At 40.3% G+C, this 25,601-nt stretch overlaps 1 protein-coding gene across 1 annotated transcript; it reads left to right on the top strand.

Moving 5' to 3' along the window:
• Positions 1-58: 58 nt before the first annotated feature.
• On the top strand, positions 59-23,276 carry Mrpl13 (mitochondrial ribosomal protein L13). The gene is made up of 7 exons (NM_026759.3): positions 59-113; positions 1,928-2,051; positions 9,136-9,229; positions 13,987-14,047; positions 17,162-17,248; positions 18,220-18,341; positions 23,034-23,276. Exons 1-7 carry the CDS (start codon positions 87-89, stop codon positions 23,053-23,055), a joined length of 537 nt encoding a protein of 178 aa, NP_081035.1. The 5' UTR covers positions 59-86; the 3' UTR covers positions 23,056-23,276.
• The last annotated feature ends 2,325 nt before the right edge of the window (positions 23,277-25,601 follow it).

Genomic DNA, 25,601 nt, shown 5'->3' with positions numbered 1-25,601 from the left:
CGGGTGTCTGTGTTTCCCGCCGGACCCGTGGTGCTGGTTCCCCGGCGGGGCGGGTGCAAAGTAAAGGACGCCGCGGGTCGGAGAGCATGTCCAGCTTCTCTAGGGCGCCCCAGGTGAGTTTGCGCGTTTCGGGCAGGATAGTGTGCTCAGTACGCTGGCGAAAATGAAGAGCAGTGTTCACAGGGATTTAGTGCAGAAGCTGAGCTTTCAGGGAAGCTGACACCCGTACCCAAGAAATGCTTTAGGAGTCACTTACCAGAGGGTTGTGAGTCTGCCTACCACTTGATATCTTTGTTTTGGCTCCTTTCTCTCCTCAGTCTGCCCCTTTCGTGTCTTTTGTTCCTTGCGGAAAGAGAGCTAAAGTGAAATAATAGGTTGAATGACGTGGGGCAGTAAAAACCACTAAAAGATGTTTATTTTTGTTTAGTACAGTAGGGGAGGGGGAAGGGAAGGTGTGGAGCTGTAGCTGATGTAGCGTAGCATGCCTGGGTTCCATCCCCAACACCGCATAAACCTGGAATTATGGTGCACGCATGTTATCCTAGCACTTGGGAGGTGGAGGGAGAAAGATCCGAAGTTCAAGGCCAGCCTTCTCCGATACTTAGTGAGCTTGAAGTCAAGCCTGCGCTGCTTAAGACTGTTTATAAAGAATGAAGACCTGTTGTAGAGTTTTGACCTAGAAGTCTTAGGCATCAGAAGGATCAAGCAAGCACTCAAGCCGCCAGGTGGAAGATAAACTGTTCACAGATGGGAGATCTTTGAAGGGCTAAAGGGAGAATTCAGTTAGAATTCTATTTTAGTGTACCACACAAAATACTCATTTTACAAGTCAGGCTGAAACATTGGAGTTCTAAGAAGTCCACAATATATATTAAAGATTTGAATGTGGGTGTAAAGAGAAACAAGAATAACTTTTAAGAATTCTGGTTTGGGCAACCGGAAGGCTGACTCATAGGGAATACTGAAACTGAAGCAGATTCTAGATAGAAGAGAAAGAATTAGTTTCTGATATGTTAATCCAAGACAACTCCTAGCCTAACACTACTTGAAGTACATTTCCTTTAAATGTAGTTGTTACCTGTCTATAATCAGGTAAATAACAGATGTGAATATTTAAAACTTTGACAGCAAGTTGACATGTGGCAGTATTTCTATTATTTATCAAGCTTTTTTAAAGTATTAGTTCACATGGAATGTGGTAAACTTGTCTTTTGCGTATGCATAGGCTAGTTTAAAATTTAGGATAACTAATATGAAACCACAAGCTTATAAGTGTATTTTTCTAGCATATAATCCTTGTGTATATGCATATGAAAGTACCTGGACAAGATCTTTCTGGAATAGAGATAATTTCCTTAGTTTGGAGGCATTGAAGACAGTGATTTTATCAGATGACCTAAAGATGTCTTGGAAGACAGGCCTGTAATACCAGCTATTCTAGAGAATGAAGTGGGGATAGTTGTAATTTCAAGCCTTTGGCGGGTACAGGGTGAACTCGAGGCTAAGCTGAGTAACTTGGTGAGACTCTTGTCTCAAAAGCATGAAAGGGGTTAGTGATGGGTCTCAGTGGTAGAGTGCTTGCCTGGTTTCTCAGTTCTCACACACACATAGACATACTGAATCTAAGCTATACTGCTCTGATTGCATAGTTGTGTTTAGCTCTCCTAGAACTGAGTTCTTGAATAATCTTCAGTTGGCAGTTGGCCACTCAGCTTTCTGTGTAACATGCCTTACTATCTTAATGCCATAACAAGAAAAGACCTCAGAACTGGTAATGGAAACAAATTACACACCCACACAAACTAGTGATAGTCTGTTTTTCAAAGTAATTGCTGGCATTAGTTATAGAATACCCATAATAGTGTATAGTAATGGTTTTAATTGTTTCCATTTTAACTAGAATTTTCTTATTCTCTTTATTTCCTAGCAATGGGCCACTTTTGCTCGAATGTGGTATCTCTTAGATGGCAAAATGCAGCCCCCTGGCAAACTTGCGGTTATAGCATCCAACAAACTGCAAGGATTAAATAAACCAGTGTACCATCAGCTGAGTAAGTACTGCCTTAGATCCGTCATGGGCAGCCGTGCTTTACAACTCCAGAATAGGAACTTCATGAGGTTTCACGGGACTGTGTTCAAGGGCTCCTTTCTGCGTGTATATAAAGATTCTCTATTCTATTCCTTCTGGAAGACCTCATCAGGTGCTAAACTGAATTTGATGGTGTGTGTGTGTTTTAAACAGTCCCATTTGATACTATTACTAAACAAAAACCCACCAGTAACCTTACTTGCACTCCAGTGCTGTCCTGATTTCCACTGTAAATTGAGTTTCCCTTCTTCCACTAGTCTCTTCTCATGACGACATGCCTTTGAGTGGAGAGGTTTTAATAGATGTTGCCTATTTTCTAAAATTTTTCCCCTGGGAAGGTAGAGCCAGCTTGATGTGATAAGTTGCCTTTCACTCTTGAATTGAAGATTTGTTTCTGTATGCTGTTTATAAAATAAACTTTTCATTCTAGAAGAGTTTTGCTTGTAGGCATTTCGACATGACCTTTTACTGAGGCATTTTCCTGTCATATCCAAATTTTCCTCACACTGAAATGTGGACACATCCTAGTGTGCAGTCTTTGGACCTCTTCTCATTCATTAAGTTGCTGATTTCTGCCTCAGATCTCTAAAACCTATGTGTATGATAATACTTCCATATGCCCGTCTCTGTTTTTGACCTGTATGCTGAACTCTGAACCTACTGTCTGCTCAGCATGTCCTCTTGGATATCCATTAGTCATCAGCCCAGTTAGAGACATTATACTCCTGGTTTTCCCTACCCAAACCAACTGGCCTTCTCAATTTTCCCCATCTTAATTCATAGTGTCTGTGTCCTTTCTGATGGTGTGGTTTGAAGTCTTCTCTACTTCTGTGTCCTGTGACTCTTCTTCTGTGTCCCTACACCCTGCCTAAACAGCATGCTGAATCTATAAACTAAAGAGCAGCGTTCCTGCGATCCGGCACCATCTCGCCACCCCTTCCTTCTGTACTTTTTTGGACTGCTGTTCTGTACACTATTTTGTTCATACATAGTTTCTGCACAGAAAACTTTAAGAAAAAAAAGGCTTAGTTATCGTTTTCCAAACAAAAGAATAAAACACAAAGTGGGCATGTCCCCTGCAGGACTCATTAATGGGGCTCCTGCACCTCCTAACATTATTCTCGCCTGCCCCTGAGCAATCCTCTGTGGCCTGCTGTTGTCTCCTTAATTGGCCTGAGAAGCACAGTTTTGCTTGGGTAGCTTTCACGCACCCTTCTCTGTCTGCATGTTCTTCCCCAGTCCTCGTTGGTTCTTTCCTTTGTGCCTTTTGTATTTCTGGCCAGTTATTTCTGTCCTGAAAAGGGCCTTTCTGGAGCCCTCTCTCCAGTTGCCCATTCATCCTTTACATTGCCATTTTTTTCTGAAACAGCATTTTAGGTATCACTTGGCATGAACCCACGTACTGTCTACTTTTCTTTGCTAAACTTTAAAAAAACAGGAATTCTAAGTACCTATGATAGTGTTCCACACACAGTTTAAATCTAAGAAATGTTTGCATTTATGAATACTAATTAAGTAGATGAAAAGAGGAAAGAAAAAAAAAAACCTTTCCAGCTAGTGCCTTGGCATTTGAGCTGCTAGAGTTTGAGTTTGAGATCTATGGAGCTATAGCAAGAAAAAACGTGTTTCGGATGATTGGATTTAGTTAAGAGCATGGCTTTATCGTTTTTCTCATTTGTTAATCCTGTTGCTCTTTCTTCTGTAATAAACTTTCAGTGGAGTATGAGCATAATCCATACTCTGAAGTCTGTGTGTAGAATATGAATGTAAGGATTCTGCCATGCTCGAGCACCCCCTGCAGTGTGTGGTCCAGGCCAATCACTCATTAGGAGTATCATGTACAGGACAGTTTTAAAGAGATGCTTCACAGATACAGGCACCTCTTGGTCTTCCTGGGAGATTGGTTCTATAGTCACTGTGACAACTGGATTACTAAATATTGCACAGCACGTCAAGAAGAAATGCATGTCACAACATTTCTATCCACTCAATATCTAACCTTGTTTTTGTGGGTTTCTGTAAGGATCTTAATACACGCGCATGCACGCACACACACACACACACACACACACACACACACACACACACACGCATGCATATTAATTCTTTAGCACTGAGCTCTTAACCCACAACATTATAACTCACTTGTGAAACTTACTTAATACACATTTATCTCTCCAAGCACATCACAACCTTCCTGTACTTGAGAATTACACAGCATTCTAGTACCAAAGTTGAGGGGCTCTTTAAAGACTGAAGGCACTTAAAAAAACAAAACAAAACAAGCACAGAGGCTACGACAGAAAATAACCTCCTTGGTGGCATTGCTTGCATTTGAGAGAGAACAAACAGCACATTGCTTTCTGTAGCCACCGCTGGCAATATGTGTATCTAACAGCTAAGGGAATTCACAAATATGAGCAATGAAATCAACTGAATTTTGAAAGAAAGAAGCAGCAGCATTTGTAATAAATGTAATAAACTTTTAAAAAAAAGTTGGCAGACCAAAAACATATACTTTCATAGAATTGCAAATTTATACAATTTTTTTATGACTTGAGGTATTTAACCTGCTTCAGAGGTAGGTAAAAATGCTGAGAGAAGAGTTTAGTGATATTCTCATTGCCCTTCAGCTCCCTCAAAGCAGAGCTGGGACTGGAATTTGGGGTCCTGCTTCCTTGCATAGGAAATTCTTATTGCTCCTGTGTGTGGTTGCTTCCTGTTCATGTATTTCCTCCTTAGGAAGGGAGGCAGTAAATAGTAGACAGCTTCACTGGTTGGTCCACGGAGAAACAGCAGTGTTAGGAAACTGGAGGTAAATGGAAACAAGCACCTAATTTCTGTCCCCAAGGTTAGCACTTAACAGCCTGCTCAGTAACTATTCTGTATGTGTCCTTTAGATGCTACCAGTACACATTCTGTTGGAGCACAAGAGCAGCTGCTGTGACTGCCTGGAGGTCATCCTTTCTTAAGAATAGAAAATAGCTTTCCTATGACGTTGGAAACTGACTTCTTCTTTTTGCTTGTTTGGGGGTTTTTTTGGTTGGTTGGTTGGTTGGTTGGGTTTTTTTGTTTTGTTTTGTTCAAGACAGAGTTTCTCTGTATAGCCCTGGCTGTCCTGGAACTCACTTTGTAGACCAGGATGGCCTCAAACTCAGAAATCTGCCTGCCTCTGCCTCCCAACTGCTGGGATTAAAGGTGTGCACCGCCAATGCCTGGAGGACATTTCCTTTATTTACTTTTTTTTTTTTTTTAAGATTTATTTATTGGTTATATGTAAGTACACTGTAGCTGTCTTCAGACACTCCAGAAGAGGGAGTCAGATCTTGTTACGGATGGTTGTGAGCCACCATGTGGTTGCTGGGATTTGAACTCCAGACCTTTGGAAGAGCAGTCGGGTGCTCTTACCCACTGAGCCATCTCACCAGCCCCCCCTTTATTTACTTTTATGTTTCAAATGTTATCCCCTTTCCCGGTGTCCCTCCCTCCCGGAAACACACTATCACATCCTCCCTCCCCCTGCTTCTAAGAGGGTGTTCTCTGCCCACCCACCCACCCACTCCCACCTCCCTGCTCTTGATTCCCCTACACTGGGGCATCTATCAAGCCTTTGTAGGACCAAGGACCTCTCCTCCCATTGATACATGACAAGGTCATCCTATGCTACATATGCAGCTGGAGCCATGTGTACTCCTTTGTTGATGGCTTAGTCCCTGGGAGTTAGTTCTGGGGGTCTGGTTGGTTGGTGTTGTTCTTCCTATGGGATTGCAAACCCCTTCAGCTCCTTCAGTCCCTTCTCTAACTCCTCTGTTAGAGACCCCGCGCTCAGGCCAATGACTGGCTGCTAACATCTGCCTCTGTGTTTGTAAGGCTTTGCAGCAGGGCTCTCGGGAGACAGTCATATCAGGCTCCTTTCAGCAAGCACTTCTTGACATCCACAATAGTGTCTGGGTTTGGTAACTGTATATGGGATGACTCCCCAGATGGGACAGGCTCTGGGTGTCCTTTTCTTTAGTCTTTGCTCTACACTTTATCTCCATATTTGCTCCTGTGAGTATTTTGTTCTAAGAAGGACCAAAGCACCCACACTTTGGTCTTCCTTCTTACTGAGCTTCATGTGGTCTGTGAATTGTATCCTGGTTATCTGGAGCTTTGGGGCTAGTATCCACTTATCAGTGAGTGTACACCATGTGTGTTGTTTTGTGATTGGGTTCCCTCACTCAGGATGATATTTTCTAGTTCTGTCCATTTGCCTAGGGATTTCATGAATACATTGGGAAACTGAACTTCTTCAAGATTAAATTCCTGCTTGCCTCACTGTGTTGAACATGTAGCTGTCCATCAGCAAAGCTTCTCATGACCACAAGATGTCGCTACAGTCAAATTTCTAAATCACCAGCATTCGATAAATGCATTGTCTCTTAAGAATTTATTTTCAACATTTAGTAGTTTAGCAAGCAGCTGTTATCTAGGTATTAGGAATTCATAATCACTGCATACAATTTTTAGACTTCTAATGATGACTATAAAGTTGGCCACTAGGTATCAGACAGTAACATAAGTAATAATAGTTGAACTGCTTGATTTGTCAGACAGACCTTACACATGATTTTGTTTTCTCTTTCTCTCTCAGAGCTGTGTGTGTGTGTGTGTGTGTGTGTGTATGTGTGTTACTAGGGACCTGGGTCGCAGACATGCTAGGCTAGCACTATACCTCTGAGATTTGACTTTTGTGGGACATTTAGGTCAAGGAGGAAAAGACAGGGACTCAGCAGCATATTATCACAGTCCTCACAGTAAGGGTTTATGGTAACACAGTGACCTATGGCTATACACAGGTTCATACTAGAAACCATGTTCACATGAGGTTTTTTTTTTATATTTCACCTTTCAAAATTGAAAGTAAAAATAAAAGCAAGTACTGTTTTTTATTGTTTTACCAATTTTGAATAGCAATTTAAAAATATTCCTCATTCCAGATCTTAAAAATCTATAAAACCAGTGCTGCACTGGTTGAAGGCCTTAGCCTCTTGGCCATAAGTCACCATACACCATAATCCTAAGACTCTTGGGTTTAGCTGAAAAAATAATATCTTGAGGTAGGGTTTGAGAGGAGAGGGATAAAAAAAGCTTTAAACTAGAAGGAAATATTTACAAACTGCACAGTTAACAAAAGACTTGGGCCTAAACTATATAAAGAACTTCTCAAACAGCACTAAAAAGCTACTGCCTAGTTATATGGTGAACGGGTACACAAAAGTCTAATACAAGCCACTATGGGAAATGCAAATTAAAACCACAGTACACTCATAAAAATGGTGATAATGAGTAAACAATGGAGAAACTATTACTCGTCTCATATTGGTGGAAACAAAATGGTACAAATAGGAATTCTGATTTATTTACATTCCATACATGGATAGGAACTGTACATTTTTATTCAAATGTTTAAACTTGGGCCAGTGAATAGCTCCATGAGTGACAAACCTTGCTGTATCCCTGGCGACCTTGGTTCAATCTCTAGGAGCCTGAGAAAGGTGGAAGGAGAGAACCACGTCTGGAAGGTTGGCCTCTGACCTCTGTGTGAGCTTCAATGCACATGTGTTCCTGCATTCACATACACAGAGTAACAACCTTTAAAATTTGTGACTGGAGATTATATCTATCTCATTAACAGAAATTTAGACAAAAGCAATCATACTAGTGAGGGCTCCAGCCTTCTATCCCAGTGGGTTCTTTTGTATTAGTCCATGGTTCACTTAGACATAAATATTTCATCACAGATCCATTTTATTTTGAAGTAATAGGAACAAGCTTTGACGATAACCAAAAAAAAAAAAAAAAAGAATCTACATCTTAGATGTAAAAGAACTTGCTTTCATCTTAATTGTGGTGTTTTGACTACTGCCTGTCCGAAGAGTCTTTTTGACTTCTGTAAACTTTTTAAGTGACTCTGATGATTTGTACATATTTACAGCCTTTTTAAAATTCCACTATAGTACAAAGTTAAAAGGCTTTCCAGTTTCTCCTTCTCTCCCTCCTTTTACACTAGTAATGAAAACTGACTCGCCTTCCCTACCACCCTTGATCGAAAATAGACACCTGTCTGAAAATTTGTGTTTAGGTTCATTCTTTGCGTGGAATCTTTTCATGCAATTTTTGGAGATTATAGTAGTATACTAATTTATAGTTTCTATTTTTTGTGACATTTAAAATATAGTTCTAGAATCTTTTGTTGGGGTTTTTTCCTTAGTAGTAGAATAGTGATTTAAGGTTTCAGATCAGCCAGTGACGTCATACACAGTGGTTCATGTTGAAACTTGCATGTTGCCATCTCAGTTTGCTTTTCATGGACGCAAACTTGAAGGTGTTTTTCCGGAGGACACTGTTGCAGTGCATGCACTTTGGTCCTCAGGTCACCTGTCCTGTCCATTATGGTTACAGTCATTGCTGAGAGTACCATTTAGGTGTAATTAGTTCAGTGTGGCTGGAAAACGCCTCGTGGCCATAGTTAAGCATAAAGCCATAGTGCTCCATTGTTCTCTAAAATTGAAAAGAATAGTAATCGATTGTAATGTCTCACATTTGTTTCTAATTCGCCTATTGGCAGAACATGCTTCGTGCTTTTATGTGCAGATTGTTTTCATGGTCTTTGCTATTTGTAAAGGAAAACTTGTATCATCCACTCAAAGGTAAATGTAATAGAAATGTTTAAATGTAAACATTTTAGCACAGAGATTTAATTATCAATGAGAGGAATAGAGGGAATAGGAATTATATGCCCTAAAGAATGCATTGTCATCTTTTAAATTTTTCTTTTACCGTTTTTCTAGTGTTGAGATTCTGCAGCCAGCCTGCCAGCTCTGTCTGCTTACATGGTGCTTAACATCCAGTGGGACAAATGTGGTCAAGGCTGTTGTGTTGGGATTTCATTTTTGAGTGTGTTGTTAGCACTTTGGTACCTAAATAATCAAGCCACTTTTTTGAGTGTGTAAGGCTTTGATGTTTTCATATACAGTCTCTGCCTTGTTTCTTTTTAAACCTAGGTGACTGTGGAGACCACGTTGTCATAATAAACACAAGACATATTGCATTTTCTGGAAACAAATGGGAACAAAAAGTGTACTCCTCACATACTGGGTAAGAGAACACCATGGCTAAGGAACGTGGTTCAGATGTGTAGCTTTAATGATGCTGTTGCCCTTGGTTTAAAGGGAAAGGAGAGTTTTTGAAAAGGGCATCTAAGGAAATACTGATTTTCCTGATGTTGCGTGTGTAGCTTAGTGAACAAACACAGACCACCACCAGTCAGTACACACTCGTCTTTCTCCTGTGATCCATCTTATTGCTCACAGTGCTGTCTGGACGCTGAAACCTCACATGGGAATGGTGGCTTTTCTCTAGCTCCCGTCTTGTCTGTCTCCGTCTCTCCACAGAGATGCACTTATCCAGGTGTTCTGCGGGTTCCCAGGGACAATGGGACTCTCTCCTCCATCTTCCCAGTTTAGGCTGTTGTTTATTGTAAAATAGATTTTGCCATGTCAGTATTGTGGCTCGTAATGTTTACTGCCAGCCAGAACTCCTAAGGTTTTTTCACGTGTTCCAGTTAAATCAAGTTTCTTCCTTTTTATATGTTTTAATTGTGTTGGTCCAGTGGTAACAGATTAGCTGGTGCAGTTTAGATTTTCTCTCCATCATTTGATTTTGAGGTCCTGGTGTTGCTCTCTGTGTCCACTTAACCGATTCAGGTGACGGTCAGAATCTTCTTAAGCCTGTCTCTGTGCTGTCATCCGTTTTATGTTGACCTTCCACTCTTTTCTTTTAAAAATTGTATGTGTATAAAAATTTTGCCTCCATGTATCTATGTGGCCCACTTGAGTATAGTGCACAAAGAGGCCAGGAGAGGGCGCTGGAACCCCTGAAACTGCAGTTATGCACAGTTGTCAGCTGCCAACCCTGATTGTCACTCCTGATTAAGATCATTCATTTCTGACCACACTTTCGCCTTTGATGTCATAGTGTTCTTTCCCTCTCTTACCCAAGTGCTTTAGATAACTTTATTTTTTAAAGCCATAATGTGTCCGTTTGCCCCCTGAAAATATGTCCCGGAAATTTTGATACAGTTTCACAGAAATAAACTCACGTGCATCTCTAGTAACTTCTGCTTCTGGCAAATCCCTGTAAACTGAGTTCTACAAAACAAGAAGTAACTGGGAAAGCATTGTAAAAAGTCCTGAGAACGTGTGTTGCCTTTAACCAAGATGCTGTGTCGGTCCCTGCAGCGTCCCACGTCTTGCTGCAGATGCAGGGCAGATGCATGACCGCAGGTGGCACAGTGCAGTGGTGGGCAGCCTGTGTGGGGAGGACGTCAGAGGTACCACCTCCTCCCTGGCTGGTGAGAAATCACAGTGCTTTTCATGCTGCAGCTGACAGTGATGCTTTTTAGTGTACACTGATTGCTCCCCTCCATGCCTGTGCATGAGTGTCTCCCCCGACAGAGTGCCATTCACCCTCTTTCTCAAGGGCTCCAGTTTATCCATTAGCCCTCGTCTCTTGTCAACTCCTGGAGTGCCTTCCCTCTGTTCCTGCTGCCCAGGAGATGATCGTCTTCTGTTTCTCTGTTTGCTGTTCGCCATACCTGTGTGTACTGCTCTCTTATGCTTTTATGTACTGTATCATTACTCTCTATTCAGAACTTACTTTTAGTCAAAATTTTTACCATATGTGATTTTAGAAAGTGAGTTTTTTAAAAGGAATGAAATTCACTTCTTATTCATGACCTGACATTTTAGGATGTATATAAGTTTATGTCTTTTTTTTCAGTTTCATAAAAATTATTTTAGTCATTATATAGCAGTGTATTATATGTTCTACCATGTTTAATTATTCTTCTGTGTTTAAAATGAAACAAAATTTAGATATTTACAGAGTTGGGTAGTATCATTATCTATTGGCTTTATAAAATATGTAAGTTCATTTAAAATAATCCTCTGGAAAAGAAATTAATTTCAAGATGAAAGGAATGAATAGGTCTTTTGATGGGCATTTCTGGAAGCATTCTACTACTGTAGAAACACACACATATATACATATGTGTGTACACACACATATATAATGGCTTTTGGTGACTGTGGGCATAATATTAGAAACGATACTAATAAGGCTTTGAAATGTTTATGGACATCTGATTATTTTCGTTTGCTTAATAGTGGGTTTTCTGTCCTTTTGTGTTACCTCCCCTCTTTTTGTTAAGTGGGGTAGAACATTATTTATTCTTTGGGGTTCTTTAAGATAGACGTTGAAGCCCAGGCCTGTCTTTAGCTCATTATGTAGCTGAATCTGGCTTTGAGCTGCCCATCCTCCTGCCTCTGCCTGCAAGTGCTGGGCGTTTAGAAGTGTGCCTCACTCCCAGCTTCCTAACCACTGCTTATGAGCTTTTAATCTATTAGGAATTTTAGTATATTGTCATATTTTTGTTTCTTATTAACTTTATGATGATTTTTTACTGTTACTTAACTTTTATATAATTTAATCTGGCCTTCGCATTGAAGTTCTTCTGTTTCCTGTCTCAGGAAGTCCTTTCTGACAAGTAGTTTATGAACATCAACCTCTCATGGTTTCAGTGTTGTTACCTTGTCTAAACTCATTGAAGTGTGTTGACATGGCTGCGCAGAATCGCGTCAGCACTCTTCACGTCAGCGTCCTGTCTTATTTACCTGGGCATCTCCAATGCACTGCAAAACAGACTCTTAGAAAATATACGTGGAATTAGTTCACATGGGAAGCTTGTGGCTGTCATGTCGTCAGTCTTTCTTCACTTGTGAGAGTCAGTCGCATACCGCATTACTTGAGCTACCCACTGCTTGGGCTTTGCATTAGCCTTCCAGGTCCTTTAGGAGAAAGTCCAAAGCCCTGAAATATAGCGTAAGTGGTATTATGCTTTAGCATTTGCCAGCCCACTGTTAAAAATAGCAAGATGGTCTTTAGTGTAGACGTTACAAAGTAGTTTTCCATGAAGGGAAAGACCATAGGAATAGATGTCTAGACGGGTGTCTTTCGCGAAAATTGAAATTCCATGAAACAAATAAGTTGTATCAGTTTGAAAATTACCCATCTTCCTCAGTAGATGTTTAAACTATTTTTTTGAGTTCCTAATATATAGTTTCTTTCCTCAGTCATCTTAAAATGCTTAAAGAATTTCTTGAAAGTTACTTAAAAGAAACTTACTTGAGAGAAATTCAAATTTCTGTAATCCTAAATTTTTCTTTTAAAATCCACTGGATGTCCTCTTTTTCTCTTTTTGCAAAAATTATTTAAATTTTTTCTTTTATTTAAACTTGTAAACTTATATAGCCATGGAGTCTCAGTTTCTTACACTTTTATAAATGTAATTTTCTCCTCTGACACATAGACTTTTAAAAAATTGGTTGGGGCAAATAATAGTTTTTATTAGACTAACCCATATACAGATATAAAACCAGAGTCTCACTGTTACACTGAGAGCCTCTGACAGAGTCTGATTTCCAGCTCTGGATCTGGTTACCAGGCTGACTCCAGTTTGTCCTTTTAAGGCTGATAGTTGATCTGAGCACTAGGAAGTATGTAACTTACTATCTAGACCCAACCCATAAGTCCTAGTGATCTTTCACTGACTTTTAAAACAGGATAGTTACCTGTGTGATGAACTGGCCAGATTGCTGGGACCCACCTACATTCCCAGCACTTGGGAAGTGGAGGAGAGAAGATCAGGAGTTGAGCATCAACCTTCAGCTGTGTGAGGAGGTAGAGGCCAGCCTGAGCCATGAGACCGACCGTGTCTCAGTGTAAGAAGGGAGAATGAACTTGACTCAGGACCAAGTGTTCTGCCACCACCTTTCCCGTTCTCACACCTAGATTGCATAATTAGTCTCACTTGGTAAGGAACAGAAATTGACTGGCTCACTGCTGTTTCTTTCTTCTTCTTTTTTTTTTTTTTTTTTAATAAATGAGTGTAAATTTAGGCAGAACAAATGGTTAAATGAATGAATGACAAAATTAATATGAAAATAATTATGCCAAGAACGTTTCCTGAGATAAGTACCTATGAAATAGTCATAGCCACTCAAGAGAATAATATTTCAATTAGCATGGCTTACTAATTAATTTATTTTTAATTTGTGTGTGAAAGTGGGCGTGTGCTCATGCCACAGCACATACGGAGATCAGGGGACAACCTCGGGTGGTGATCCTTACGTTTCACCTTGGTTTGAGGCAGGGTTTCTGGGTCCTGGGGTGTGTGCTGTGTGTGCTTTTCTGCTGTCAGATGGTCTCTGTGCACCTCCCATCTGGAGGGGGCGGTAGGACTATAGCTGGCTGCTCTGCACCTGACTTTTCTACAGCTCCCAGGTCCAAACTCAGGTCCTCGTTCTTACACAGCAAGCACGTCACTCACCGAGTCACTTCCTCAGCCTCCTTGCTATTTCTTTATTGTTCCTCGATTGATTTTTAAAGAAAGACATCCTGGAGCTGGAGAGATGGCTCAGCAGTTAAGAACCCTGGCTGTTCTTCCAGAGGACCAGGAAGTTTGCTAGTGCTTTTATTCGAGTGTGTGTGTGTGTGTGTGTGTGTGTGTGTGTGTGTGTGTGTGGTGCCCATGCATATAGGTATGGAGGTCAGAGAACAACTTCTGCTTTATGGAGTCAAGGAGTCAGTTCCACTTTCTGGGTCCCTGGGAACAAACTCAGGTTATCAATCTTGGGTAAAAGCAGTTACTCACTGAGCCATTTCACTGGTCCCATTATTATTTAAGTTTTAAGAACTAATAAACATAGTATACAGAAGCAAACTATAATTTATTAGAATCATTATGTTGTTGTAAAAGCATGGTCATCCTAAGAGCATGTTTCTCCTTTTAACAGCTACCCAGGCGGCTTTAGACAAGTAACAGCTGCGCAGCTTCACCGGAAAGACCCCGTGGCGGTAAGCATCTTGTGTGTCTCGGTTATCCGGGCAAGACTGATTCAGACTGTTTATCATGTCCCCTCTAATGTAGGCACCATTCAGGGCGATACATGCTTCATTGTATTATACCAAGTTTCTGGAGGTTTTTGTTTGTTTGGTAGGTTGCTTTTTTGAGACAAGATTTCTCTGTGTAGCTCTGACCGTTCAAGAACTCGTTCTGTAGACGAGGCTGGCTTCAAACTCACAGAGATCTATATGCTGATATTACAGGTGTGCCTCCCCCCTCCACCTGGCTACACAGTTTTATTAATGTCATGTTCATTGCCATTCAATTCTATTTCCTAATTACTATCATTAGTTACAGCAACCCAGATTTTAGGTAGTTTTTTTGTTTTTGTATGTTTGTTTGTTTGTTTGTTTGTTTTTGGCCAAATCTGTCATTGTATATAATGAGCTTGCTCCAAATACCTTGGAGAAAGAAAGAGGGATATAGTATATTTACTTAGTGTATTTTAATCTTACCAGCTTGTTTGCCTGATTTATTATCTGAAAAAAGGTTTATTTGATAATAAAATCTGAGTTATGGATTTGTTCATTTCTATATGGCTCTGTCAGTTGGGGCATTGCATAGTTTGAAGGTTTGGTGTTGGGTGAATTTAAGTTAGTGATAATCTTACAGAACAGATGGACCAAGGTCGGTGTGTTTGGCCTTCATCTCCAGCAATGCTTCTTACTCTGGGGTCTACTGCTCTCCTAATATGAATATAGTGCATCAGTCTTTTGATTTGCATTTATCTGGAATATAACTTTCTATAGTTTAAACTAACCCTTCTAACATCCACTATCCCTCCCAACACTTCACGGAGGAGAAAACAGACCCCAGAAAGAAGACAGGGGAACAATGGATTGGAACCAAATAAAAAATACACACACCAACAAAAACCAAAACCAACAAAAGTCAAATGATATGAAGATAAATAACAGGAGTGTTGAATTAGAAGGGGTAAGACATCTTGAAAAGGCATGTTCGTTAAGGATTAAACCCAGTGTCTAGGTCATGCTAGGCAACGACTCTACAACTGAACTGCATTTCTAGCCCTACGAGATAGTTTAAGGAACAATCAATAGCTTGATTATTAATCTAATAAATAAATACGTGTTACTATTGAAGTATATGAAGTAGCAAACACTCATATTAATAATATTAGGAGTGTAGCTCTTCACAGTTGTGGCTTCTGGCAGGGGCCTGGGGAAGAACTCAAGTCTTTAAGGGGGTTTCCACTGGGCGTTTGGCCATGCTCCAGTGAGTATGTGGACAACACAAATAGGAGTTGTATGTTTTTTCTTTTCTAAGGGACGGGGCATGAAGATGCAGGGGAGGACCTGGGAGAAGTCAAAAGCAAGTGTGATTGAGGCACAGTGTATGAAATTCCCAAATAACCAATGAAAATATGTTTAGAAAATAATCATAATAAATATTATTGTTATTATCATTTGAATGATATACTTAGCAAAGTTATAATCCATATGTTTGTCCTACTACTGCTAAAAATAAGTCTACTTTCTGGTATTTTACAACTTAATTTTCCTTCTTGGTTGTCATTAAACCTAGTCTTTGAACTATACTTATAGCCCTTTCCCTTTTGGTAACTGTTAGCTTTTTTCTTAAATGCTTGTATAAGTGAATAAGGAATCACTTCAAAATCACTCCTTATTTTCAAATAAAAAAAAATTGGAGGGAGGTAAGTACATTGATTGTCATGATGCAACCATTTGTTTAGTACTCCCTGGAGCTTCCTTGATGAAATGCAGGAAAGGACGTTCGGCTGTGCTTAGACTGGGCGCATTTAGAAGTTCCACAGTTGCCGTCTGAATCATTCGTGCAGACGTTACTTCTTAGGAAATAGTTAACACTGTTTCATAGGTAGTGTGTTTTTACACTATTACGGGTCCCTGTATTGTGCTCAACTTATTTGCTATGGCTTGAGGCTGGATGGATAATGCTCTCTACTACAACTGTTGCAACAAATCAGAATTTTAATTATAAGTATTTTAAAAGTCTGGGAAGTTAGTTTCTGTTTCATGTGGGTACGTTAACTGTACACTAGGAAGCAATACAATTCAACTTTAATATTGATACGATAAGGTTTGTTAAAAGTATTTTAAATTTTCCTTACTTTTCAAGTTACCATGCAACAAATGGGTTTAATTATGGCAATTTCATATACATGTGTCTTTATGCTTTGTTCTAATTTTAGTTTTGATGAACAAAAATAGAAAGAAAATACAAAATGTTTAGTAAGAGCTTCTAAAATATTCCATTTAGACCTATTTGCATTATTATCTCATTGAAAGATCTCAATTTGCTAACATTTTATTTATCAATTTTTGTTCTGTGATGAGTGTTTTACCTGCATGTATGGCTGTGCACCATGTGCGTTTAGTGCCACAAAGGTGTGACATCGTTGTGACTTATGGGGAGAAGTGTATTTTGCATGTGATTGCACACACTGTGTTTCTCTTCCTGGCAGCAATACTGTTTAATTTGAACTCCAGTACAGCATTTGATTGATAGATGGAATTAGGTCACTATCTGCACTCAGTTTTCTCTGCTGCTAGCTGCGGCTGGTTCCAGTACTTGCTTCACAGCATCATCCATACATTGTTAAAATGTGACACACTGACTACCATGCAAGTAGTGAATTGTTGGTGGATAATCACTGTGACCACTGCTGCCAACTTGTGTCTTACTGTCAGTGTCACCACACTCAGATTGGTTTGTGAAGTTAAAGCTCACTGTCTTTCTCCTGGAGGAGACAGGATGCAGTCCCACGGGTTCTTGTATAAGCTTAGAGACTGACTTAGGTGAAACGGAGCACATACAAGGTGCTCTCCCGTCCCTTCTGTCTGCTCTTTTACTCCATAAACAATAACCAAGAGGCCCTCTAGGAAACAGCAATGTAGAAAGGAACACAAGTCCCTTTCTGGTGCTCCTTTGGAATGTACTCAGTCTGTCTCCTTCCCGGTTCCCACAGAATCTTAGCCACGCCCTTGCACAACTACTAATCGTGTCTGCCTTCAGTCTCGCTGGAGTCCCACCTTGTTTTAAGCCTCCATGTGTCTGTTTTTCAGATTGTGAAATTGGCTATTTATGGCATGCTGCCCAAAAACCTGCACAGAAGGACAATGATGCAAAGGCTGCATCTTTTCCCAGACGAGGTAAGTCGGCAGCTGAGGGCAGTGCTTCTCCTTGGTGCGCAAGGAAGCACTACTTCCTGCTTCCAAACAGTTGCTGGAGGCTTGTTGTCAATAGCTGTATCTCAGCTTCCAACATACTTGTTTCGTGTTAAAGTACACAGTGTACACACTCGTAATCATTCCTCCATTAAACCCATAAGTGGCATATCATTGAGCTAACAGTCAAACAGATCTACAAGTTCTGTTTGCCTGTCAGTCACTGCTTTCTTTTTAATGGGAACTATTATGGGTACCCTGTGAAAGAGGAGTCCTCAATGATGGTTTCATTACCTGTGAAAAAATAATAGTAAGTTTGTTTCATTTTATGTGCTAAATAGAAGCTCTGCTTGGATCATGGATCAATAACCCTGGTTGTTAATTTTTGCCCATGACTTAACAAGGAGTTTTTTAAGTGAGGACTTATACAAGCTATGTCACTAGCTGCATGGCAAAGCTAAATTCTGAGAAGGAAAAGTAGCATTCAGGAAGCAGTAGCCCTGGATACAGCAACTGGTGCATACACTCGGCCAGATGGAAGAGTGTGAGGGTGGACAAAACAGCTCCTCTTTATAGCAGACAAAAAGGAATAAATTCATTACTACTTTTTAAAAATTAAATTGCCAAAGTGGCACATATCTGTAACGTTCTTGGAAAGCTGAGATAGGATAATCACAAGTTCAAAGCCAACCTGGGCTGTCTAGAATATTTTTATGGCCAACCTGGGTCGAGCCTTGTCTCCAGAAAATAAGGAGCAGTAAACAGAAAGGAGGAAGAGCAGGAGGAAGGACGACTACAGAGAACATCGATGCTCCACTGAACTTCTCAGGATTTATACAGTATGCTTTAAGGATTATAGTGTTTTCTTGTTCCTTTTGGTAGTTTTTAATACTAAGTTTATTATTTACTAATAAATATATTTTAAGATTTCTAAGGCCTTGACATGTTTAATGTAGGATATTCCGGAAGATATTCTTAAGAATTTAGTGGAAGAGCTTCCTCAGCCACGGAGAGTGCCTAAACGGCTGGACGAGTACACCCAAGAAGAAATAGAGGCTTTCCCCAGAGTGTGGACTCCGTAAGTCTGCATTCCCTTGGGTCTTTCCACTCTTCTGTTTGCAAACTGAACTCTGAGAACTGTGAAACCCTTAAAGGTGGCAGGAGCAAACAGTGTCAGGTCCCCTTTGCAACTCAGCAGCTCTTAACCTCAGACTCCAAAGGTCTGTAAGCCTTGTGACCGTGTGAGGTGAGGGTGGGGTGACTGTTGTAGTGGCACTCCACTGTCATCATCCTAAAGGGGGAATCTGCATTTTTAGATGGCTTCCTAAGACAGTGTCACCTAATGAAACTCCGTTGACTGGGGAATTTTAGTTTTGATCCAAGAAGAAAAAATCAAAATGTTTTTCTCTCTTCCACACAAATTTCCTGTACCTTATGTCCATTATGACAAGCCATCTCTTGTCTGATTGTCTCCAGGCTCTGACTTGGAAATACAGAGGATGTGGCATGTAACTTCATTTTCTTGGGCAGTGCCTCTTGTAGTCCTTATCTGGCTTGGGCTCTAACGTGGAAAGTTCTTTCACGCTGTGTCTCCTAGCATGGGTTGGGCATGTGTTTGTCTCTGTACTGTCCTGTGTTGCTCACAAGATTTCACAGCTCGCAGTAAGACTGTGTCCTTGTCTTGCTTAGTACTAAGCACAGCACCCAGCACACTACGTGAGCACTCGGCACGCTCTCACCAAGTGAATTCACAAAGATACCGAATGTTCTTCATCAGCTTTTGTACGTGAAGTTCAGACGCTCTAGGAGACAAAGAAACAACATATTTCAGTTTTTATAGCCATTTTTCACTACCCAGAGTAATCTAATTTATATCATTATTATTTGTCTTCCTATATTAATAACTAAATATAGCAAGAGGTAAGAAAGCGTTTACCATATTTTACATGTAATTACAGGTTCTTACCCTCTGAGGAACTAATAAGTTAGTATTGGTTAATCCCATTTTCTTATAAGTTGGAAAGTATCGGCAGAGAAGTGGAGTAGTCACTAAGATGGTGTACTAAGTGTGACTAAGGACTGAGCAGAAGGTAACTAGCTCCTAGGTCATCCTCCCAACTGGAGCACTGGAGCACTTTGTGCATCTTCGGTGAGCCGAGCTGTCTGTGTGTCAGCTACTGCTGCCCACAGTGTACGTACTGAACAGCCATTTGTCTGAGCAGCCCCACTCCTGGAGAAAGGACCTGCCACGTGCTCTCAGGGCTGGGTGAGAGTTCCCAAAAAATGAAGAGATGGATCCTTCCCTTACCAACTTCCACACTCAGGGTCAGACTTTACCTCTATATGGCTAGGTGTAAACCCTTCACTAAGCCTGGCTTCTCATCTGGACTCACACAGTATCAGCGAGCCTGTTTGTACATCGTGTTTACATAAAGTATCTAAGTAGGAAGAACACTGTTCCCAAATGTTCAGTTTTAATAAATTACAGCTAAAAAGTAAATAGTCTTTGAAGCTCCATCAAGTTGCCTTCCTGTAACAACATCCCATAAATATATTCCATATCTAATATTCTCATAGAATCCTTATCAAAAATAAGCTTATATTCATGACCAGCAAAATCGTGATAGCATTTTTTAACCAGATCTACCAGGGATGCAATTAAATCAAATATATCACCAACCACATTTTATGAACTTGAAGTTCTAACAATAATCTAAAGAGTTTATCTAAAGCAGTGTGGAAATACACTCACGTTCAAAATTAAGTCTATTTAATGTTATTAAATCAAACAATGCTGGTCACAACTGCTTCTTTTTATAACTGACTGTCTCTGTCTCCACTGTATAAATACAGAAAGGGCTTCTCTGCAATGATTTTTAAGGACTCTCAGTGGAGCCTGGAGCTGCTTGGCTTAGTCGCATTCCTACTGTGGGGATGGATTTTCCTGCTCTTTCACTTTGTATTCCCTGTAGCAGGAATACACATTAGACGGCAGGCTTTTCTTTATGGTTCATTAAAGTCTTTCCTCCTAAGTAGTTAGGCCATATGTTAACTTCTATTGCCAAAAGAGTAAATGGATATACATGTATTTAAACTTTATTGTGGTGGAGGTATAGTAATCATTTAACATAAATCATTCAAAATGTCATTTTCTCTGCATGCTAGAGCTGATATCAGGTCCAGTTAGTTTTTAGTGCATGGAACGCATGTGCCCAGGAAAAGCTTCCTAGCCGGCCAGCGCCAGCCGCTGTAGCACTGAGCTGTGCTGTCATCACTGTTGCTGATGACTTGACTTTGATGGAACTTTAAGTTTCAGTAACCACAAGGGATTGCCTTGCTGGCCTGTGCCATTCAGGTTTAGCACTTCAAGTTCTAGTGCATTTCTGTATACTTTAAATGTAGAATTAAAATATCTCAAATACCATTCAATTCAATACACTAAAAGTGGAATTTCTTACTATTGAATTCTCCTCTATGAGAAGAAGATCTCTCCTTTTGGAGGAAGAACTTACCTGAAATAGCTATTATTCCACCAAAAATAGATGATTCAAGAATAAAGTCTCCCTTTGGGATGTAATCATTAGAAATTAGTCAGGACCCACCTGATGGTGAATCTGCAGATATGATGGAAACATGTGTGCCTAGACCGCACCAGGCGTGAAGATACTGCAGATACTAGCAGCAAGAATTGTCAACCTAAATATTAAGCTAACTGGTGATTACTAAGTCTGATTTCATTTCATTCAAAACTACTACTCTTAGGGTTGCATTTGAGTTGTTTTAGTGCTTACAGAGGCTCTGGTCTCTTAGGCCTTTTCTCAGCATATGCTAACTCCATTTTGCCAAGTTACTGAGTAGTCATTTTTTAAAATAATGGTAGGAAATAAGAGGTGAAAGCTATGGATAACAAAATCATAACTTAAAGTCAAGCCATTTTCAACTGGCCATTCATCTGATTTCTTTCATTAATGGGAATTTATCATGTTAGTGCGCTTTACAGTACAGAACTTTTGTAAAGAAAATGCTGTAAGGTTATATTTTATGCTCGAGATAATATGAATAGATATGTGCCTGATTGATCACGTGCTGACTGTGCAGCTGATACTTAGACTACCTCCTTACTTATGAGAAGAAATTGAAAGGAAGAAAGAAGAAAAAAGGAAAGGAAAAGAAAGGGGAAAGGAAAGGAAAAAGGAAAAGGAGAAAGCAAGCAGACATCTGTTGCCTGAAATCATAGCTTTCAAGTGGACACTTATTTTAATACTATCATATCAGTAATTATTTCCATAATTGTTGCAGCTTTGCCAGCATATTACACAATTCCAATAATCATAGCCTGTGTGGTACTCTCATTGAAGTGGAAATTTTTTACTGTGTGGGCTAAAAATTAAAATTGGATCACTTTAACTTCTTTAGTTTTGAGTTTTGCATAGTTTTGCCGGAGAGCTTTTGTCTGGAAAGACTGCGTAAGTGAACATTTCTTAATCTTGACCTGCTTTGCATTTTACTCTCTCACTTGTTAGCTCAATGATGCTTTATATTAAACACAAGTCACCTTTGTAGAGAAACTGAGTGGAAAGTCTTAGCATCAGTGGTGCTTGAAAACGTAGAGTGAACCCCCAGATTCCCCGTGTAACACGTGCTACAGTGTATACATTGAGAAATGTGCCAACAGGAGAAGGGCAGAGAGGGTGGAGCTGAGAAGGACTGAGGGTGACCATGAGTGGCCTTCAAACTGTCTTTCCACAGAGTGGAATCAGGGTTAGAGCGTTTAATGAGTAACACACATGACACTAGGAAGGCAAAGTAGCTCCAGGTGCTGGGTACAGTGGCACAGGAAACACCTAGGGAGCACTAGCTATAGCTAGTGACAGGAGCAAGGGGTCATTCTTAGTGCATGCCCTCAGAAGTGAAAGCCATTCAGCCTAATAATGTGCATATTGTCAATTTTATTGTAAATAATATTAAAATAAGTGTTTTGTCCATGTCCTTATAAAATGTGCATTCGCTCATAAACTTGAAGGTAGTGAAGAGAGATTTTGCCCTCTCTAATCCTTTAAGGAGCAGGGACCCAGGTAGCGAGCATAAGGGTTTTCTGTAATGTTGCTAGCTAGCCTGGTCATGTGGGCTTTCCCACAAGACTTAACTTAAATTGCTGTTCCTCACAGTCAGGAGCTATTTGGGAATTTGGGAAAGAGTATGTTGCAGCCTGTTTCAACCAGTCCAGCACTGGCCTAAACCGTAGATGTGGGTGGGGACTTGCAGTGCTGAGTTTTGCTCACATGAGGCCTTCTAAGCAGCTGCTCTGGGTATGAACAGATCAGCACCACTTGTTAACATAAAAAGAAATCTATTGTAAAGGGAAAAACCTTAGGAACTTAGGTTTTTTGCTTTCTTGTTTTTTTTAAGCACATAGACATACGTCTGGAGGTCAGTTATCTCTTGCCCTGGTGTGGGATTCAGGGGTAGGTCTTAGGTCATCAGGCCTTCACACTAGCACCTCTACCCATTGACCTATCCTACCACCCTGAGAAACTGAAGATTTTAAGTTACTAAATACATATATATTTAGGCACAGAAACTGTGGTTTACTTTGTAAAGTACTTTGAAATTGTCCCTTCTGTTTTGTAATGCTTTGGTTTGAATGTGTTTTAGAAGTTCTGCCATTAAGTGAACAGTTACTTCCATTTTAAAGTGGGAAATCTTCATTCAGGAGAAAATGAAAAAGTAGTTCACGAAGAAACACACACATTTTTTTTTAATCTTTCAGACCTGATGATTTTCGGATGTAGGAGAATGGAAATGATAGAACATTACAGCAAGAGACTGAATGTTTCCTGAAGTATTACCATGACCCAAGGCAGAGAGAAACCATGGGAACTCCCTGTGGGGAACACTCAAGAAGGCCAAGCCTCAGCAGGAAAGTGCAGTAGAAGATACTGTTTTACAGACAAGTCCTGTGTAACCTGCTTTAAATGCTACACATGTTAATAAAATGCTTATTTGGTTAGCTATTCAATGTCTCTTACTGAAAACATAGCCCCTCTATAACATGCAGTTGTAAGTAGCCAAAAATCACCATATTTGTGTATTTTCTCACAAAAGAGATTACTGTTCTTACACCTGTGAACAAGGCCCACCCTTCCTATTCCTGTCCTTACCTGTGGTGTATTATCCCCCATTCTGTAGAACTCATTATGCTGGCTCAGTGTGGATATGCTGCTGCCATCTTTTTCTGTGTCCTGAACAGCCAGTTCCGTTCTTTATGGTCTAAGGAGATGCTGGAGGATGTGGGCGGTGGAGGTTAGCTGTAGATGAGACTCCACTGATGCACCTACCATGCAGCGTCAGCCTTGCTGGATTGGAACGTTTTGGTGAGTGGCTGTTTTGACTCAACTTACTCCATGAACGTTAACTCCAGTGAGCCAATCGGTTCACCAAGCCATGCACAGGTGACACTTTGGTTTGTTGATGCCCTGTTAGGTCAGTCAGTCTTAGCAAAATCCTCACTATAGGTGTGGCTTTTTCCGTAGTTCCCTATTGGCTAGGCATCACATTCTGTACGTGCAAGAAGCCAGTGTTGTTTCATGTGGTGCTAGGAGGGCTGGTTGCTAGGGTCTGATAAAGACAAGGCTAAGTGTAGAAATGCAGTCTTTGGAGGAAGAAAACAGTTGGTCAAGGTAGTGAAGGAGATACCCATGATACTGTTCTCAGCCACCATCCTCTGGGCCTGCATTTTCTCTTCATAATACATGGGACAGAGCATTTGCATGCACACATACCAGGGGTCTTGCAGCTGAGTAAGTAGTCAAGTCATGACTGATTAGTGAGAGGATATAATCTCATTAGTCGTTTTATTGAGTGAGGATCAGCGCTATTTCAGTCATTTAGGAAAATGTACCATGGCAAACACCAAAGGTCTCAAAGTAAGCATGGAAGGACTGAAGAAATGTTACAAGTGAGTGAGTTGAGAATTGTGGTCAGAAGGGCTTGAGTTGGGTCACTGGGGTTCTCAGTTGCTGGTGTAGTTGAAGGTGAGCATTGGCCAGTTCTGAAGTCTACATGCATATGTTCTCAAGACGCTGGCTCACGTCTGACATAGGATGTATGAATCCAAGAGGTTTTCTCCTGAAGATTCTAATGCCAGACTTTGTTAGAAATACCTTTAAGAGTCCTTTCCATCCAGGCTGACAGAAGTCTGAGGTGATGTCTTCTCATTGATAATATCGCCTGGTTTCATCTTTCATTCATTTAGCTTTTTCTCACCCAGGATCTCGCTGTAGAAAGCCAATTCTGAACTTTTTAACCATATGTATGATTCTGTAAGAGTGTATTAATGCTTTCCTTTAGCAGAAAGAACTCCGACAGCTCTTTGCCCCACCATCATTTTACAAAGTGATTTTTTTTTCCCAAAATAGAAACAGAAGTTTCCATGTTAGGGCACTGGCTTTCTGTCAGCCATAACAAAAGCAAGAGAGTTGAAAGAATGTAATATCCCCAAGATTAACATTATTATCATTCAGGAATATACCAAGTGAAATATCAAATATCATAAGCATTGTTTAAATACCTAACTTGGAAAAGATTTAACAATGCAAGGAATAGGACTCTGCCTACTCAGGTGGTCAGTCATCAGTGGGGCTGGTTGTCATAGATGTAGCCTCAGATGAAGTCGGCATGGGTTTGATGAAAGAAACGTGAGTGAAGCTCCCTCCGCTTCCACAGAGCAGGAACGGTCCGAGGTACCCAGATGGGCGCTTCTCCACCATCAGCTTTCATGCCACGACCTTTTTTACCTTCAGTCGATGAGGTCATCTGGTTTTCCTAGTTCTACCTAAGCCTGAGTTTTTAGTGATCATGTTGAAAAGACCTTTGTACGAGTGTATTTTCCTTTAATGGAGGTGGGCCATAGACTTCACTTTTTTTTGGATGCCAAGTTCTTATTTTGTATTTTTATGGAGTGGCAAGTACTTATTTTATAAGGAGATAATGGATAATATAGAGAGAGATACTTAAGATTCCTGTTAGTTCTTATCTAGGGTCTATTTGGGGGGAAAAAAATCAGTTATCATTGTTTAAAATGATGACTGGACAAAGAGATAAAGAATATTTTCCACAGTGGGGTAAATCTTAGAAAAAAGCCAAAGCTTTAGTTAATCGTCAGTTTATTAAATGGATTAAATATTTATTCATTAAAATTAGTTCCATGATCATTATTTAATTTGGTTGGAATGTTTCAAGTAAGAGAAATTCTCCCCCCTACTGTTAAGGCAGTGGGTATCTAACCAGCAAAGGTTTTGCTGTGCAGGTCTCACTGACTCAGAGGCCATGGAGGGGT

The sequence above is a fragment of the Mus musculus genome, chromosome 15 (genome assembly GCF_000001635.26).
Source record: "Mus musculus strain C57BL/6J chromosome 15, GRCm38.p6 C57BL/6J".
Lineage (NCBI taxonomy): Eukaryota > Metazoa > Chordata > Mammalia > Rodentia > Muridae > Mus > Mus musculus.
Note: the sequence above shows the minus strand (reverse complement) of the source record. Positions and strands in the feature narration are given on the sequence as shown.

Bases quoted from the DNA above. Each gene is read 5' to 3' on its own strand.
- Mrpl13 (NM_026759.3), top strand. From the start codon at position 87: ATGTCCAGCTTCTCTAGGGCGCCCCAG. The intron at 17,249-18,219 runs GTAAGTCGGCAG...TGTTTAATGTAG, and splicing joins TGCATCTTTTCCCAGACGAG to GATATTCCGGAAGATATTCT. The intron at 18,342-23,033 runs GTAAGTCTGCAT...TTAATCTTTCAG, and splicing joins TTCCCCAGAGTGTGGACTCC to ACCTGATGATTTTCGGATGT.